The 17950-nt window shown below is 48.4% G+C and overlaps 2 protein-coding genes across 2 annotated transcripts; one reads left to right on the top strand and one right to left on the bottom strand.

Annotated features, from left to right (window-relative positions):
• The first annotated feature begins 957 nt into the window (after nucleotides 1-957).
• LOC102462007 (olfactory receptor 52R1-like) lies at nucleotides 958-1905 on the top strand. Its single transcript, XM_006119573.1, has one exon. It carries the CDS (start codon nucleotides 958-960, stop codon nucleotides 1903-1905), a length of 948 nt encoding a protein of 315 aa, XP_006119635.1.
• A 9077-nt stretch (nucleotides 1906-10982) lies between these two features.
• On the bottom strand, nucleotides 10983-11927 carry LOC102461783 (olfactory receptor 52N4-like). The gene is made up of 2 exons (XM_075923383.1): nucleotides 11259-11927; nucleotides 10983-11186 (listed from the first exon to the last, which is right to left on the bottom strand). Exons 1-2 carry the CDS (start codon nucleotides 11925-11927, stop codon nucleotides 10983-10985), a joined length of 873 nt encoding a protein of 290 aa, XP_075779498.1.
• Nucleotides 11928-17950: the final 6023 nt, after the last annotated feature.

The following is a 17950-nucleotide window of genomic DNA, read 5'->3' on the forward strand; positions in this document are numbered from 1 at the left end:
CTAAATATTTTCCCCAGATCAGTTTTACTGATTATTTTTTCCAGCTTTGAGGAATTAGTCCTCGTGGAGCATTGAGTGTCTGTAAACAGTACTGGTTTGGAAAGGTACTCTGTCTGTCCATTGACATGTCATTGGTTTTATTCTTTTAGTTTCCTCTCCTCTAGCATACACTTTTCATTAAGCGAAACGGTCCCCGACTTTTAAGTCAGCTCACATATGACAGCCTCCCCCATTCTCACCATCTCTCTTGGAAATCACCTTTCTATCTGCTGTACCCTACACTAAGAGTGGGAGACCAACATGGAGCAGATGTCCAAATATTTCCGGATGGCACGTTTTTCTCTATCCCTTTCCTTAGGTACCAAAAAGTTGTCTTTGTTTTCAACACTGCTAAAAAAAAGGAGGTTTCTTCAAACATCTATCAATGATACCCAGGTCTTTCCCCTGATTTGTGAATTAACTGGGATCTTTTCCCCCAACAAATGTCTTGGCAAAGGTTTGATTTGTTTCCCCACTCTTACATTTTAAGTAACTGGACGAATGGATAACTCTCAATAGTAGGGACTCTGAAGCCTGGTTTTTCTTGCATTAAGGAACCATGGCAGCTACCCCATATCCACACTCACATTTCCTGATAGTGCCTCAGAAGGTTTCCTCCACAATACAATGTAGGAATTAATGATGCAACAAGCACCATAAAATACGGAATTGGCATCAGTAGGGTCAGCTGCTTATAGTTATTTTCCCTGAATGACAAAAATGTCAATTTTCAGTGTGTGAAAAAAGATCAATCTTCTTCACTCGCATCGTGTGTCATACTCACATTGTCTCTCCATGCAGGTATTTGTATCATGACCACCACCCTACAACCAGCACACATACAGGAAGTCAAAGGAATGTAAGGTACATACAGGACACTCCGTTCTGTCTCACACTTGGACACCTCCTCCCTGATCCATGTCAGATTCCAACACAAGTGCCTTCACCAACCCCTCCACCTTCATCCTGCAGGGCATCCCTGGCCTGGAGACATCCTACACATGGATCTCCATCCCATTTTGCACCATGTTCATTATAGCCATCTTGGGCAACTTCACCATCATGTTCATTGTGAAGACAGAACCAAGCCTGCATGAGCCCATGTACTATTTCCTGTGCATGCTGGCCGTCACTGACCTGGTTCTGTGTACGTCTACTATTCCCAAAACACTGACCATCTTCTGGTTCAATGCCAGGGAGATCAATTTCAATGCCTGCCTCGCCCAGATGTACTTCATTCACTCTTTCTCAGCGATGGAGTCTGGGATCCTTGTCGCCATGGCGTTGGATCGCTACGTGGCCATCTGTGTTCCCCTGAGACATTCCACCATCCTGACCAACCGTGTAGTGGCCAAAATCGGTCTGGCTGTGGGGCTGCGCAGTGGCATTCTTGCACTGCCCTACCCTCTCCTAACAAGGCAGTGGCCTTATTGCAGAACCAACATCATCCCCCACTCGTACTGTGAACACATCGCCGTGGTGAACCTGGCCTGCGCCGACACCAGACTTAATAGTTACTACGGCCTCTCTGAGCTTTTCTCTGTGATCGGTGTGGATGTCATTTTTATCATTGTGTCCTACACTCAGATCCTCAGGGCCATCTTCCGCCTCCCCACCAAGGAGGCCCGGCTGAAGACTTTTGGGACCTGCGGCTCCCACCTTTGCGCCATCTCAGCTTTATACATCCCAGATTTCTTCTCCTCGCTCACGCACCGGTTTGGCCACGATGTGCCCCTTAGTTTCCTCATTCTTTTTGCCAACGTGTATCTCCTGGTACCCCCCATGCTACACCCCATCGTCTATGGGATGAGGACCAAGCAGATCCGGGACAGGCTGTTCCTGCTGTTCACACATAAAGAGAGATAAACGTTTGCTCCTTGGCGCTGGCTTTTGGACCAAGCTTCATGAAGACCTGGTTAGTGGCGTGGTGCAGAAGCCTTCTTCCTTGAATCACTAACTCAATGCTCAGAGAGACACTAAACACTTTCGCTGCCTTACTGTGCTGTGTTAGGAGGGTGAACTGGGGAATCAGTTGATGTACAATACGCCTGAGTGTCATCTTTGTAGTTCCTGATAGACATGAAACCCATGAGCCAACACCTCCTCTTCTACCTCTTCTCTCGAGGCCTTGTTACTTCACCTCCACTTCACCTCCACTTTTCAGTGACTGGATCTTTTTCATCCTCCCCTTCCCATGAGCAGTAAGGGAGCCATTTCAGATTTCCATAGAGGTTGCCAGTTTAAGCATGATTCCAGGGGCTACAAATCTCATTTTTTTGGCAGATAACTTAGCAATGAGCTGACAGGAGCACACTATGTAATTCTTCTATAACAGAAAGAAAATTAAATAAATATTGGACTTACTCATCTCTAAAACCAGTGTGGAGCAAGTGACTGAAGGGACTCTGCTTAGAGTTAAGGTTTCCATGGCTATTTTAACTTTGCTACCAACTTTGTGGAGAGAAAGACCCCACCGGAACTCCCAGGTTCTCTCTCAACTCTGGGAGGGGAGTGAGGCCTAGTGGGATAAATTTACATAGCAGGGATTAACTCGAAATAAGCTATTGAGCTATGTCAATTGTGTAGTTTATTTCAAAATAGCTTATTTCAAAATTGGGCATGTCTACACAGCACTTATTTCCAAATAGAGCACTCTTCCTCCCACTTCCTTTACCTGTCATACAACGAGGGTTACAGGAGCCGGAGGAAGAAGTCCTCCAGCTTGACAGTAGTTCCACATTATTTAGAAATAACTGCTTGTAGACGTGGACTAGAGTTTTCAAAATAATGTTGCTGCAGAGATGTACCCTGGGTTACCACAGTGGCAGAAACATATTCGTCTGTGTCTAGACTGGCCAGTTTTTCCGGAAAATCAGCCGCTTTTGCAGAAAAACTTGTCAGCTGTCTAAACTGGCCACTTGAATTTCCGGAAAAGCACTGACTTCCTACTGTAAGAAATCAGTGCTTCTTGTGGAAATACTATTTTGCTCCCATTCAGGCAAAAGTCCCTTTGCACAAAACTTTTACGAAAAAGGGCCAGTGTAGACAGCTCAGATTTGTTTTCCGCAAAAGAGCCCCGAATGCGAAAATGGCGATTGGGGCTTTTTTGCGGAAAAGCGCGTCTAGATTGGCACGGACGCTTTTCTGCAAAAAGTGCTTTTGCGGAAAAGCGTCCGTGCCAATCTAGATGCTCTTTTCCGCAAATGCTTTTAACGGAAAACTTTTTCATTAAAAGCATTTCTGAAAAATCATGCCAGTCCTAGACGTAGCCTTCGGGTCTGTATGAAAGTATAAGAATGGCCACGCTGGGTAAAACCAACGGTACATCTAGTCCAGTGCTGTCTTCTGACAGTGTCCAATTCCAGGGGCTTCCGACCGAATGAACCACAGAAATCATCAAGATCCCACTCTTAACACCATCCCTGCACATCCTGGATAACAGCTGTTGAAGGGTGTATCCTCCATGCACTTCCCTATTTCCTACGGGGGACAGGTTATAGTTTGGACATTCACAACATCCTCTAGCAGAAAATTCCACAGCTTGACAATGGAGAAATTGTTCCTTTTGTTTGTTCTCAAAACTGCTGCCTATTAATGACTTTGGAGTAAGAAGCATTACCTTATCTGATTGCTCCACTCTCATACCCCCATAAACATCTCTTTTCCAGGAGAACAACTCCCCGTTTTTTAACTCCATCTTCATATAGAAGAGGAGTCAGGCCCAATGGGTAGTGACCAAGAGCTCGATGTGAGGTTGATGGCTGGTTTCTAGTGGAGTGCCCCAAGGATCGGTTCTAGGGCTGCTATTCTTCAACAACTTTATTAATGACCAGGATGAGGGGATGGATTGCACCCTCAGCAAGTTTGAGGATGACACTAAGCTAGGGGGAGAGGCAGACATGCTGGAGGGCAGGGGTAGGGTCCAGAGTGATCTAGACACATTGGAGGATTGGGCCAAAAGAAATCTGATGAGGTTCCACAAGGACAAGTTCAGAGTCCTGCCCTTGGGATGGAAGAATCCCAAGCATTGGTACAGGCTGGGGACCGACTGGCTAAGCAGCAGTTTTGCAGAAAAGGACCTGGGGACTCCAATGGATGAGAAGCTGGATATGAGCCAACATGCTGCTCTTGCAGGCAAGGGTGCTGAGGGAATATCGGGGGGCATTAGGAGGAGCATTGCCAGTAGCTCTAGGAAGCGATTATTCCCTTTATTCGGTGCTAGTGAGCCGTGTTCCCTCTAAGATTTTCCATCCCTGTGCAGAGTGAGTTTTGTTTGTGCCCCAATAATGAGATCATGGGCACCTGTTTGGATGTGCACCACTGTGGCACTCACGGAGGCCCGCTCCCCAGAGACTGTCCCAGATAACACTTCCCTGAAGCCATGTTGGAAGGAGGAGATCCCTTCCCATGCTCCAATCCTGCACCTATGGGGGGCGGAGGGGGTGTTGTTTTCCTGCCACTCTTTCCCCCACACTGAGCATAGGCTGGGAGCCAGAAGACTCATGCCAGCTCCTACCACATGGGAACAGCATGCCTGGGCCTCAGTTTCCCCTCAGTAGCATGAACCAGACCCATGTGCTAGTGCTTCCCCTGAAGGGGCCTGGGTCCCTGGGGGATTATTTAGAGTTAGGAAGCAGGGGCCAGACTATTTTGGCTCAATAGCAGGGAAACACCCCTCACCCTGGAATGGTCTCTTGCGGGTAGAAGCCCCTTGCCCCTTGGACATTCTGACTGGGCAGCAAGGGGGGAACATGAGAGGGAAGAATCCTGCCCGAACTCAGGAGAGGTGGCTGGAAACACTAGGCAGGGGCCAGCGAGGGGCTAAGCAGAGGGGAGAGTTTTATTGGGGGCGTGGGCTGCCAGCAGGGCCTTTTAGCTCTGGGTTTAGTCCCTGCCAAGGTCCTGCTAGTGGGGGAATCCGAGACCTCCCCAACCCATGGCTGGCCTTGTGCGGGATCTCAGCCTGTCAGACCAGCCATGTCTCCTCTTCATGCATCCCCGCCATGTGGCTCCTGCAGTTCTGGCCCCCACCACGGGGCTCCTACAGCTCTGGCCCTGGCCACGGCAGCTGAAAGAGCCACCACTGTGGTCACGCAGCCTGGCCCCAAGCCCAGAGCATCTGAGGAGACATGGCAGTTCTTACATGACTCCGGGGGGAGTCGGGACAGCAAAGAGCTGCTCAGCTGATCCCCTACTCACCCACCACCCCCAGCAGCAGCAACTCCTCCATTTTCACCAGCACGCTGCTGCGTGGCTTCTGCAAAGGAGAATTGTTTGTGTGCGGCTGCGCCGGCACACACCTGAGGGGGAACTGTGCTGGGGGAAGGGGACACTAGAGAAAGGATGTGGACGTATTGGAGAGGGTCCAGTGGAGGGCGACCAAAATGATGAGGGGGTTGGAGCACATGACCTACGAGGAGAGGTTGAGGGATTTGGGTTTGTTTAGTCTGCAGCAGAGTAGAGTGAGGGGGGATTTGAGAGCAGCCTGCAACTCCCTGAAAGGGGGTTCCTAAGAGGCTGGAGAGAGGCTGTTCTCAGTGGTGGCAGATGGCAGAGTGAGGAGCAATGGGCTCAAGTTGCAGTGGGGGGGGTCTAGGTTGGATATTAGGAAAAACTATTTCCCTAGGAGGGTGGTGAAGCGCTGGGCTGGGTTCCCTAGGGAGGGGGTGGAATCTCCATCCCTAGAGGTGCTTACATCCCAGCTTGACAAAGCCCTGGCCGGGTTGATTTAGTTGGGTTGGTCCTGCTTTGGGCAGGGGGCTGGACTCGATGACTCCTGAGGTCTCGTCCAGCCCTGGGATTCTATGACATGGCAGCCGTTTCCTACCCGTAATAGTTTCCTTTGCCCTTCTCTGTAGCTTCTCTAATTCCACTATATTGTTTTTTTTAAATGGGGGGGGGGGGGGGGATATGGCTTGCATGCAGCAATCAGTGTGCTGGCTTACCATGGCTTGATATTCACATGGCGCAAGCTTACCCCTCTTCTCTATCCCTGTCTGAATTAATTCTAACAGCTATGGGGGGGGGGGGGCTATTTCTCAGAGAACTTCCCACAGCGACTCCCACAGCGACAGCTCCTGCAGACCCTGGAACACTGTGACTGCGTGTGGTTTGCTCAGAGTCCTCTAGGGAATTCAGAGACCAGCTCTTGGCTCTGCTCCCGCTGGAGACGGTCTCTCTGCTCCAGCCTGTGACTGGATCAGGCTGAGGACTGCTACAGAGCAGGGGAAAGGCCAAAGGCCTGTTAAGTAGGCGTGGAGGGCGGCAGAACAATTAGGAGGAGCTGGCAGGAAGCTGGCCCATGCGAATTGGGGCCAGGTGACTCCACTTCCGGCCTGCTGGAGACCTTCACCGCCCTCCTAGGGAAATAGTTTTTCCTAGTCTCCAACCTAGACTTCTCCCACCACAACTTGAGACCATTGCTCCTTGTTCTGCATCTGTCACTACTGAGAACAGCCTCTCTCCATCCTCTTTGGAACCCCCCTTCAGGGAGTTGAAGGCTGCTATCAAATCCCCCCTCAGCCTCGTCTGTCCACTGAGAGCTCTGTAGACTGTTACTATGTTCATGGGCATAGGATGTGCTGCGTTGTAATGTGTTTAAGAACATAAGAATGGCCGTACCGTGTCAGACCAAAGGTCCACCTAGCCCAGTAGCCTGTCTGCCGACAGTAGCCAGCATCAAGAGCCCGAGAGAGAGTGGATCGAAGACAATGATCAAGCGATTTGTCTCCTACCATCCTTCTCCAGCCTCTGACAAACAGAGGCCAGGGACACCAATTTACTTAGATCTGTGTGTCTCTTGTGCTGTGTGTATTAGGGGATTTGTGTTGCAACCTGTAACCAGAGTCCTAGGGGCAAGGAGGGTACACTGAAATGGTTCAGGTAGGGAAAATTACACATAGTAGGGCTAAACCCCCCTGAAAAGTGGTGGTGGTTTTAACACTTGGATTTACCAAGACAGAAAGAAAACAGCTTTCCCAGTGCTCTACTGATCACACCGACACCAAACCAACCTCCAACTAGACAGCCAAGTCATGTGTGATGATGGTTATTGAATATCTTGTTCATCATATCAAAAATTCTAAAAATCCCAAAGGGTTGGACACGCTGTCTCCCAGGTGAAAGACTATTTCAGAATTTACCCAAAGCCACGCTGTGACAAATGATGCTACCGAGAGCATCGATTCAGGGCAAACATGTTAGAGCAGCCACAGCTCAAGCGTGATCCTTCGCTGTAAGTCTCTTGTCCATCATTCTGGCTAAGAAGAAGCCACACGAGCAATTCCCTCAGACACGCCCATTCCCCTGTGCACCATCACCAGGAGCTCTCTTCATGCAGGCCTGACAACCAATCTCATCAAAATAAAAGGTCCTTCCATTCCCAAAGAATCAACCACGTTCCCAGGTTAATTTATAAGTCTGATCTTACCCAAAAAAGCACACTGGGCCATCCATTAGTGTCCACAATTGAATGGTTTAATCATAAAAAGTGAAAGGATGAGAGCTAAAATTGTAAAAGGAATCCACTACCTACAATCATTGCAATATCCTTGGTTCGGACTTCTAGCCGTGCTGGAATAAATTCCTGGCTTTAGTCTCTGGAGTACATCTGCAGCTTGGATACTCATTTAGTCCTTTATTTAGAGCTTCAGAATGTGTCAAAAGCCTTCTGAGGGGAGGAGCAGGACTGAAGACAAAAGGGAGGGGTTTGGGGATTTCATAGACCTTTCACCCCACCCTCTTAGTTATTTCTTTTGCAAGGTGAACAATTTCAGTCTGTTTAATCTCTGAAGTATCTGTCTCCTTGAGCATTTGGTCTTCTCCTGCACTCTTCACCACACGCCATCACCTAAGGGGGAGGAGGCATCTGCCTGTACATAGTATTTAATGACCAACTTGTCCCCCTGACAAAATCTCACCCAGAAAGAAGAAGGGAGTAAACCAATTCTACATAATACCAGTTTTCTGCCATTTGGGGGGAATTCCATTGTTCTTGCTGTAGAAAAGTACAATCAGATGGTGTTTGGGGGTCTCATGAGCATGTCACCTGTCCATGAAGGACTCCGTTCTCTGCAGGTAGAAATCATCACTCCCAGGCTGGTCTGAATGTTCACAGGGAAGCTCATCTAATGTGGACTGGCACATCTCAAGACCCACTGACAGCCAAACACTTCTATTCCACTTGAACAGGTCCTTCGCCATACACTAGACGAGTCTCCTGTCGGCGCACATCTACACAGCAACATTATTTTGGACTAATGGCCGTTATTCCAAAATAACTACGCGAGCATCTACACAGCAATAGTGTGATTTTGAAATAATTTTGAAATAACGGGAGGCTTATTCCAACTTCTGTAAACCTCTTCTACAAAGAATAATGCCTATTCCGAAATAGTTATTTTGGAATAGGGGCTATGTAGAAACTCCACATCTGCTATTTCAAAATAGCCCCTCACCAGAGCCATGCTAACTTGTTCCTCCCCGGTGCCTCCTGGGGCTCTAAATCGAGATGGCACATCTTCATTAGGGAAGCCTGCCTTGGATTAATTTTGAAGCTGCTCTGCATTATAGATGTGCTATTTTGAAATAAACTATTTGGCTGTGTCTAGACTGCATCCCTTTTCCATAAAAGGGATGCAAATTAGACACATCTCAATTGCAAATGAAGCGGGGATTTACATCCCCCCGCTTCATTTGCATAAACATGGCTGCCACTTTTTTCCGGCTCGGAGCTTTGCCGGAAAAAAGCGCCAGTCTAGACGGGGATCTTTCGGAAAATAAAGACTTTTCCGAAAGATCCCTTATTCCTCTTAAAAAAAAGGAATGTGCAGTGTATATGTAGCCTTACTGTCTTCCAGAAGCAAACCTGTGACATACAAGCACAGAGCCAATACTCATAACTGCACATACAAAAATGATACATGTGTAGGAATGGCATCATTGGAACCCGCGAATTATACGTTTTCACAGACACTTCACCCGGCTTCCTTTGTAGAAGATGTCCTGTGACCATAAAACAGTGATTGCAACAATGGTCTATAGGGACATAATTTAATTGGAGGAAATCACACACACGCTTACAGCCAGTTCTTATTCATTGAACTAAGATATATTTCAGAGGAAGAGGGAGCATTTTCATTAAACAGTCATTAAATGAAAGAGGTCTTTCACCATCAGGCTGGCCCAGGGTGTAACTGGTGGCCATAGTCTTGTGACTCAAGCTTCCAATGATGAAGGTTATGAAGGTCAGAGGTAAAAAGTATCAGGTCCCTAGAGCCCTTTAGAGAGTTCCTCAGCAGCACAGACATGCTTGAGTGAGGAAGAGGCTTTGGAAGTAACCTTCTGATTCCTAACCCGGACCAGTAATGAACTACCTAGGGGTTTGTCTACACTAGCCCCCTAGTTCAAACTAGGGAGGCTAATGTAGGCATTCGAACTTGCAAATGAAGCCCAGGATTTAAATATCCCAGTCTTTATTTCCATGTTCCCATCCGGTTGCCATTTTTAAATGCCACTAGTCCAGACTAACTCCCGCGGCGACATGCGGCAGTTAAACGGTAATTCGAACTAAGTCCTTAGTTTGAATTACCTGTTACACCTCATTCCAGGAAAAGAACTTTACAGCCATTGAAAGATGTGGTCTCCTCATAGGTCTTTCTATGTATCCAACCCTTTTGGGGAGGCGTGCCTTGAGTTATTTATTCCTATCTAAGGGTATGTCTACACTACCCCCCTAGTTTGAACTAGGGGGGGGTAATGTAGTCATACGGAGTTGTAAATGAAGCCCGGGATTTGAATTTCCCGGGCTTCATTTGCATAAAGCCGGCCGGTGCCATTTTTAAATGCCGGCTAGTTCGGACCCTGTGAGATGTCCCAGCACAGCTTACAGCTACATCAAACTGCCTTCCACCCATAGCTTATTGCTCTCACTATCTCCCCCTCTATGTTTGGGGGAGTTTGTCAGTGAGTAAGTGAATCTGTCTGTCCATTTGTTCAAGAACTTCTCTGTATGGTAAGAGTGAGAACCAGCGAATTTGGCACACAGCTTCCTCTAATTATAACTTAAGGCAAGTTAGAGTTTGGTTGTGCTGGTGGGAGGCCAGGGGAGTTTCCCCCACCCTTGTGTGCAGGGTCGCATACCACCATATAGTAAAGGGATGGAATGACCAGGCAGGTGAAAGGGGCTGTCTGGGGCCACTGCCTCCCCTCCTGGACAGCCCCAGGCCTGAGCCTCCAACCCCCCAGGCACACCTTACGGAGGTAGGGGGGCTGCCCTAACCTGACCCCCCTGTTTGTATGGGAACATTGCGGGCTGTCCCCCTTTCTCAGGGAGTGAGGGGAAAGTGCCCACCTTGCTGCATTCCTCTCTTTGGCTGGGGAGTTCAGGGAGCAGAGGCATCTGGACCTGCCCCTGCCAGGGGACATGCACGCCACCCCTGGCTGTGCCCATTGGAGCTGCCACACCAAGGACAGACACTTCTCACCTGGCCCCAAGCTACTGCAGTGAGAGAGGGCTGGACCTGTCCTCTGTCCCCAGGGCAGCCTGCATCCCGACCCCTCATCCCCAGCCCCAGACCAGTGAGTTCAATGAAGAAAGACAAGAACTGCGTTAAGAATCTGAGCAGTGCCAGGTATATATTCAAGTGCTGATACCATGTGAATTAGGCCAGTAGCGCTCACGCGGGACGAATTCCTGGTGTGAACATGCCCCTGCTCACCAATGTCACCAAGCCCCTGCTCACCAACATGCCACTTCAGGCTCTTGCAGCCCTTTGGTTCTATGATTCCCAGTTTGTGTTGTAGTTACAGCCCTGTAAGGCCCTGAGGGGGCTTAATATCTGTCTAACTGCCCAGGCATAGAGTTCAGAAAGAGAACTCAGCATCATGTCATCGGCCAGCTCAGAAAAAGCTCAGTCTGAAGGCCAGAGCACCAGAGGAAAATATTACTTGGTCTGAGTCATGTGCCGCAGCAGCCTGTCTCGGATCTGTTTGGTTCTCACCCCATAGATGATGGGGTTCAGCATGGGAGGCAGTATCAGGTACAGATTGGCTATAAGAATGTGGAAATACAGGGGCACATGGAGGCCAAACCGGTGTGTGAACACGGTGAAGAGAACTGGGATGTATAAGGATAAAGTAACACAGATGTGGGAGCTGCAGGTCCCGAAAGTCTTGAGCCGGGCGTCCTTGGTGGGGAGGCTGAAGATGGCCCTGAGGATCTGGGTGTAGGACACTGTGACGGAAAACACATCCATAACAGCGACCAGGAGTGTTACAATGAGGCCGTAGTAATTACTGAGGCTGGTGTCAGTGCAGGACAGTTTCACCACAGCCATCATCTCACAGAACGAGTGGGAAATGACGTTGGTGTGGCAATATGGCCACTGTCTCGCCAGGAGGGGATAGGGCAGTGAGACGATGCAGCTGCGCAGCACCATGGCCAGGCCTATCCTGGCAACCACAGAGTTCGTCAGGATGGAGGAATGTCTCAGGGGATGGCAAATGGCCACGTAGCGATCTAAGGCCATGGCCACGATGATCCCAGACTCCATCGCCAAAAAGCTACCTATGAAGAACATCTGGATGAGGCACGAACCAAAATCGATCTCCTTGGAATTAAACCAGAAGATGCTCAGTGTTTTTGGCAGGGTGGATGTGCACAGGACCAGGTCAGTGACAGCCAGCATGCAGAGGAAATAGTACATGGGCTCATGGAGACTCGGCTCTATCTTCACAATGAACAGGATGGTGAAGTTTCCCACAAGGGCTATGATGTACATGATGCAGAAGGGGATGGAGATCCAGCCATGGGCTGTCTCCAGGCCAGGAATGCCCTGCAGGATGAAGGTGGAGGGGTTGGCAAAGTTGGTTGTGTTGGACACTGACATGGATCAGGAGAAAAAAAAACCCAACCAACCCTGAGACAGAACGGTGTCTCCTGCGTGTACTGTGCACTTCCCTGAATGTGCCCAGGATCTCAGATGATGATCAGAGAATCAATGCCTGGAAGAAGAGACAATATTAATATGAAACACGACCCGCACTGCTGGCGGCTGTTCTCACATACAAAGCAAACTGATCACTCTTTATACTTCAGTGAAGTGAAATCTGAGCAACTTACCCCGCTCATTCAAATTCCCAATTTTCTGGTGCTCTATGAGTTGATAACACCTACATGTCGGGATGTGAGAAACCTCAGTTGGCACCAGCAGGAAACACAATCATGATATTGGTCATCCTGTTGGGATTAAAAGTGTTATCCTTTTTATATCTGTATTTTAAAATTAATGTTGTAGCAATGCAAGGTAATATACTATCATATTTAATACTGTATTAAACTAAAGCCTTTAGTTAAGTATATATTTTCTTGTTTTAAAGTGTAGCAAGTTTAGTAAGTAGAGAGAGTGTGTTTGGGTATTGTATCTATGTTAATGAGATTAGAGGAATGTTGAAGGTTGAAGTCCTTAATTGTTTCATTTACAATGTCCTTTGCTTTGCCCAATATAAGACACTTTGTTTATACAGTTGTATTGTGCTTTTCTTTGCAAGGTCTTGTAGAGACTGTTTGGCTACGTCTAGACTGGCCCCTTCTTCGGAATAGGCATACTAATTTCGAACTTTGGAATAGGGAAATCCACGGGGGATTTAAATATACTCTGCGGGATTTAAATAAACATGGCCGCCGCTTTTTTTCCGGCTTGGGGAAAAGCTGGAAAAGAGCATACAGACTGGCGCTATCCTCCGGAATAAAGCCATATTCCGGAGGATCTCTTATTCCTACTTGAAAGTAGGAATTATTGCTCAGAACCAAATGGCCAAAGAAGGATGGGTGAGAGCTGGTGAAAACAGACATGTTGGCGTCAGAGAAACCAACAGTAACCACCAGTGTGTTCCCATGATCAAGGATTGACAGATTAGCAGATGGATGGCCCTAAAGTGGAACTAGCACTCCTAAAAGACGATTGATTACAGGATGAGCCTTTGGAGATGTTTTGGGAATGATTGACATAAAAAAGAGATAACACACCAGTCACAGGCTGAACAGCGAAATCCATAGACTTCAACAGAGAAAAAGGATTTTAAAAGCAGGGTGCTTTGCCATGGGACTTTGGGTTCATCTTGCCAATAACTCAAGGAGAATCGGATCGTGCGACTGACAGAGCTAAGCTCCCCCTATGTGATCAATCTAGCTGGCCACTAGATTGATCCAGACTCTGGACTGGCAACTATAATGTCATCTAGAGGGACTGTGTGTATGGTGACTGTGTGTGAGAGTGACTGAAAAGCATATGCTACTGTTGTATTCTCAATAAATGCGGCATATTGCCATTTTCCCTATAAAAGATCTCTTGTGCTTCGTCTAAGCATAACAATCCCTCCTTAGTCCAGACTGTTTGGGGTTTCATGTTCCCCCGCCTGATCCCACAAAATCTGAGATTTGGGGGGAAAAAAACCTTTGCCAAGATTAGTACCATGGGAAAACTGGACCACACCTTGGGGAAAAGACCTCGGTGTCACTGATAGCAACTCAATGGAAACATCTGCTCAATCCCAGCAGTGGGCAAAGAAAGACCACGTTTGGATGCCTAAGGAATGGGGTGGAGGAGAATCTCCACTGGACATGTGCTCAGCGTGGGTCACCTCTTCTCTCTAAAGGACACAGCAGATAGAAAGGGATTATTTGTGACAAGCCATGAACATTTGGGGGACGCTGCCATATGACGCTTAGTGAGTATGAAGCTTAATAAGGACAAATGTAAAGTCCTCTAAGTAGGAAGGAACAATCCATTTCACACACACAGAATGGGAAGCGACTGTCTAGGAAGGAGTACGGCAGAAAGGGATCTAGGGGTCATAGTGGACCACAAGCTAAATATGAGTCAACAGTGTGAGGCTGTTGCAAAACAAGCAAACATGATTGTGTGCTGCATTAACAGGAGTGTTGTGAGCAAGGCTTGAGAAGTCATTCTTCTACTCTACTCTGCACTGATTAGACCTTAATTGGAGTATTGTGTCCTGTTCTCGGCACCACATTTCAAGAAAGATGTGGAGAAATTGGAGAAGGTCCAGAGAAGAGCAACAGACATGATTAAAGGTCTAGAAAATATGAGTTATTAGGGAAGCCTGAAAGAACTGGGCTTGTTTGATTTAGAAAAGAGAAGACTGAAAGGGGACAAGATAGTGGTTTTCAAGTATCCAAAAGGGTGTTACAAGGAGGAGAGAGAAAATTGTTCTCCTTGGCCTCTGAGCACAGGACAAGAAGCAATTGGCTTAAACTGCAGCCAGGGAGGTTTAGGTTGGACATTAGGCAAAACCAGGACACGGTGGTTAAACACTGGAATAAGTTGCCTGGGGAGGTTGTGGAATCTCCATCCCTGGAGATATTTAAGAGCAGGTTGGCTAGACATCTATAAGGGATGACTTCGATGGTGCTTGTTCCTACCATGAGGGCAGGAGATTGGATCTGAAGACCTTTCAAGATCCCTTCCAGTTCTAGTGTTCTACGATATGCAGACAAACTGTAATGTCTGGGGTTCTTCTGTTCAGAGAAGAGACAGAGACTGGAGCATGATCTAGAAGAGTAGAAAATAAAGAATGAAAAATATTACATTCAAATGAACCAACAAAGAAGTATTCAGTCACTTAGTGCTTCAAAAAGGCTAATTCCCCGAAACTGAGAAAATTAGCAGCACAACTGATTAGAAGAAAAAAATTGCACAAAAAATGAGAGTGAAACCTGGGAGGTCTCTAAGAAGATATCTGTAGATCACAGAAATTACACATCCGTGCAGTTAAATAACAAGATAATTTTGGACAAAAAACTGGAAAATAAAAGGAAACCATTGGGGAAGTGGGGGGAGGGGGAAAACCAGGCTTGGCAGGGTTAAGGGTAACAAAAAAGAAACTATTAAATAAAGTAAGAACAAAAGAATTGGTGAAAACGGTTTTGGTCCATTGGCAGAGCGCACGAGAAAACGTGTTAATATTACTCAGAAGGTGTTTGAGTGCAAGAAATATTTTGCCCTGCATTTGGAAAGAAGCATGTGACCAAGCCTTGGCTGGGATGGTGGAGTTGGGATTGGTTCTGCGTTGGGCAGGGGGCTGGACTTGACTCCTGAGGCCTCTTCCAGCTCTGGGATTCTGGGATTCTATGAAGAAAGGCCAATACAGTGTTAGGGGGCAGGAGCAGAGGCCCGGCATGCCAGTCATGGAAGATGATATCACTGCTCTACGGGGCCCTGGTTACACAACAGAAAGACCGCCTCGTGTCCCATTCCGGTCACTGCTGGACAGAGAGAGGTAGAGAAACTGGAGAGCACCCAGAGGAAAGTGACAATGTTGACCCAGGGGGTTATGAGACTTCCTAAGTGAAGCGAGGAGAGAACATGCCTTGCCCATGCGGGAAAGCCCTTGTAATGCTTCCGATGAGGAGCCCTGGCATCTAAATGATTTCTAGCCAACAAACGGCAGGTACCAACCCACCACCCACACGTGGTACCGGCCAGGGCTCTGACACGCAGGAGGACGAGCTGACGGTCTCTCTGCATTAACACACAGCTGCCCCCGGGACTCTCACTCCAAGGGGAGCTTTGCCTCAGTGAGGTCTGAGTACAGAGCCGCCTACAGCCCCAGAATCTGGCTTGTGTTGGAATCTACTGAGCCCTTCCATCCGGAAGGGTCCCCCTTGCCACTGAAATGCAGCCACCATGGGAGAGACCATCAGGCATCCGAGAGCAGGGGGCACAGCTCAGAATTGTGTTTTGGACACTGTTACTCATGTCCCGTGGCAAGGGCGCTGGGGTGCTGAATGGCCACGCAGAGGGGAACGGACCAGAGACTTACTCTCTGTCACCCACAGGCACATTGCTCCGGGATGGGAAGCAGTCGAGCTCCTTAGCAAGGGATGGGTCCCTGTGAACTTCCCCCGCAATCTACCTCAGCTTGGTGTGTCCCGCCTGCCTCTCTCCCCCACGTCACCCCACAAGAGCGCCCAGGTGTCTGTTAACGTTGAACACTAAGCGGAGCCGAAAGGACCCAAATCCCGTCTGTGCCCCTCACACCCATGGTTCACTGAGTTCATCACGCAGGTGAGCTCCTCCCCAGCGATGGTACCTGTGAATTCTGAGTCAACAGCGTCCTCCCTGGGAACCTCTCTCACGGAGCGGAGCCCCACACCGCTCTCGCGCTCGCACCGGCAGCAACATCCGAGAGCAACCCAGGGGCGTGCCAAGTGCAGTGTTTATAACTCAGCTGGGCTCATTCCCCATGAGGGTCCCTGGACCTCCAGAAAACAGTCCAGCATCTGACTGTAAACAGGCTGGCACCTGGAGACGCACTAGCCAGTGTCTCTGTTTCCACGTCCGTGCTTCTGCGCTTTGTCCAACTCTAAGGATAAAGGATAATTAAGGGGCCTGCCCGAGGGAGAGGAGAACTCTCGCGCTCCGGGCTGAGTCAGAGAGGAATTGCCTGTTCGGGGTATTTCACTATATTTAACAAAAAATTGATTAACAAGAAATCAAGGGCTAACACCAGTCCTGCATGAGATCTGATACACTGTACGTGCCCAGGATGGATGGGTAAATAGTAGGTAGGGGAGATCAGGGGAAAAATGGGAGACAGTAATTATCACCTGTGTGGCACCTGGCATTGAAGGTTTTGCCAGACACCTATGAAAGGAAAGTCACTATGATCATATGCACATTCATGGATAGGTAAACTGAGGCTCGGAGCAATGTAATTTTGTCAAGGTCACAGAAACTAGGAGTCCTGGCTTTCCAGATGTAACCGCTGTCTCCCATCACTAACTGAGTGCATGCCAAGAGGGAACAGGAGTCATGGATTAGCAGGGAGTGTTTGTTAGCTGGTTGCCACAGACATCCGTGGGGTGTGGCCTGCGACTGAGGTAACGCTGAGCTTTCTGGGAAACCAGCCTGAGCCCCCTCCCACACTGTGAGTTTGTTGCACCCACCTGCAGTGCATGGGCGCTTTTGCCAGCCACTCATGTAATAACAACGGTACACAGGCCGTTCCCCTCAGTTCCCAAAGCTTGTCCCTTGAGCAGTGTAAATGTATTACCCAGTCTGCTCCTCCCTTCGTAGCAAGAGCTCTGTAAACCAGGGCCCGTTCCAGAACAGATTTCCCTTTGCCTTTCAGAGACCTGACTTGTGTAGGTCACTCATTGAAACGAGATGTATCCTCCACACAAGGGTCAGGTTTAAGTCATCGTCAGTGATGGCGTTGGAGCCGACTGTGCATTGCCCCACTCGACATCTAACACGACAATCTGAGCTCTGCCATTCGGACAGGATTCGAATCCAGCAGTGTCACTGCGATGCAACAAAGACGCCACCAATCTTCTCCACATCAGGCCAGGATCTCTCCTCCCCAGCCTGGGGCCACCTCCCCGGTCACAGCCCTTCATCCTCCAGCTGTGTTTTTGGGGGCTCAGTGGCAGGGCAAGTGAATCCGACTGTGCTGTCAGATCCCCCATTCACAGCTTTTATCATGTGGAAGGAACTTCATTGCCCCTACAAAGAGCCCAGCTCTTTGTGAGGGAAACAACAGACACAAAATGGAGTCTGGTGTCATATGGGCTGGTCACATGCTGTTCTGCACTGCAGTGGGTCGTTGCAGGGGGGTAACCCATATTCTGGTTACGACATCCCCAGGAAAGCCCATGAGATGGGATAGCTTCTTCCATGGATTGTTGGGTTCATTGTGAGGCCATTAGCCGGAGAAACCATTCACAGTGCGGTGCCTAGATTGGATGGAAACTACTATGGGCTAGGGTTAGGGTTAAGGGGCAAGGACTTGAAGGTAAAAGAGTCAGAGTGGCAGAGAGGTCTGAAAAATTGAAGAAAAGTAAATAAACCTGAGTAAATAAATCTGGACAAATTGGAGAAATGGTCAG

Source organism: Pelodiscus sinensis, chromosome 1, assembly GCF_049634645.1.
Source record: "Pelodiscus sinensis isolate JC-2024 chromosome 1, ASM4963464v1, whole genome shotgun sequence".
Classification (NCBI taxonomy): Eukaryota; Metazoa; Chordata; order Testudines; family Trionychidae; genus Pelodiscus; species Pelodiscus sinensis.

What these genes read in the sequence shown, in the direction of transcription:
- LOC102461783 (XM_075923383.1), bottom strand. Translation starts at nt 11,927, where the DNA reads ATGTCAGTGTCCAACACAACCAACTTTGCCAACCCCTCCACCTTCATC. An exon ending in TCACAGTGTCCTACACCCAG is followed by an intron (nt 11,187 to 11,258) that starts ATCCTCAGGGCC and finishes TGCAGCTCCCAC; the next exon opens with ATCTGTGTTACTTTATCCTT.
- LOC102462007 (XM_006119573.1), top strand. Translation starts at nt 958, where the DNA reads ATGTCAGATTCCAACACAAGTGCCTTCACCAACCCCTCCACCTTCATC.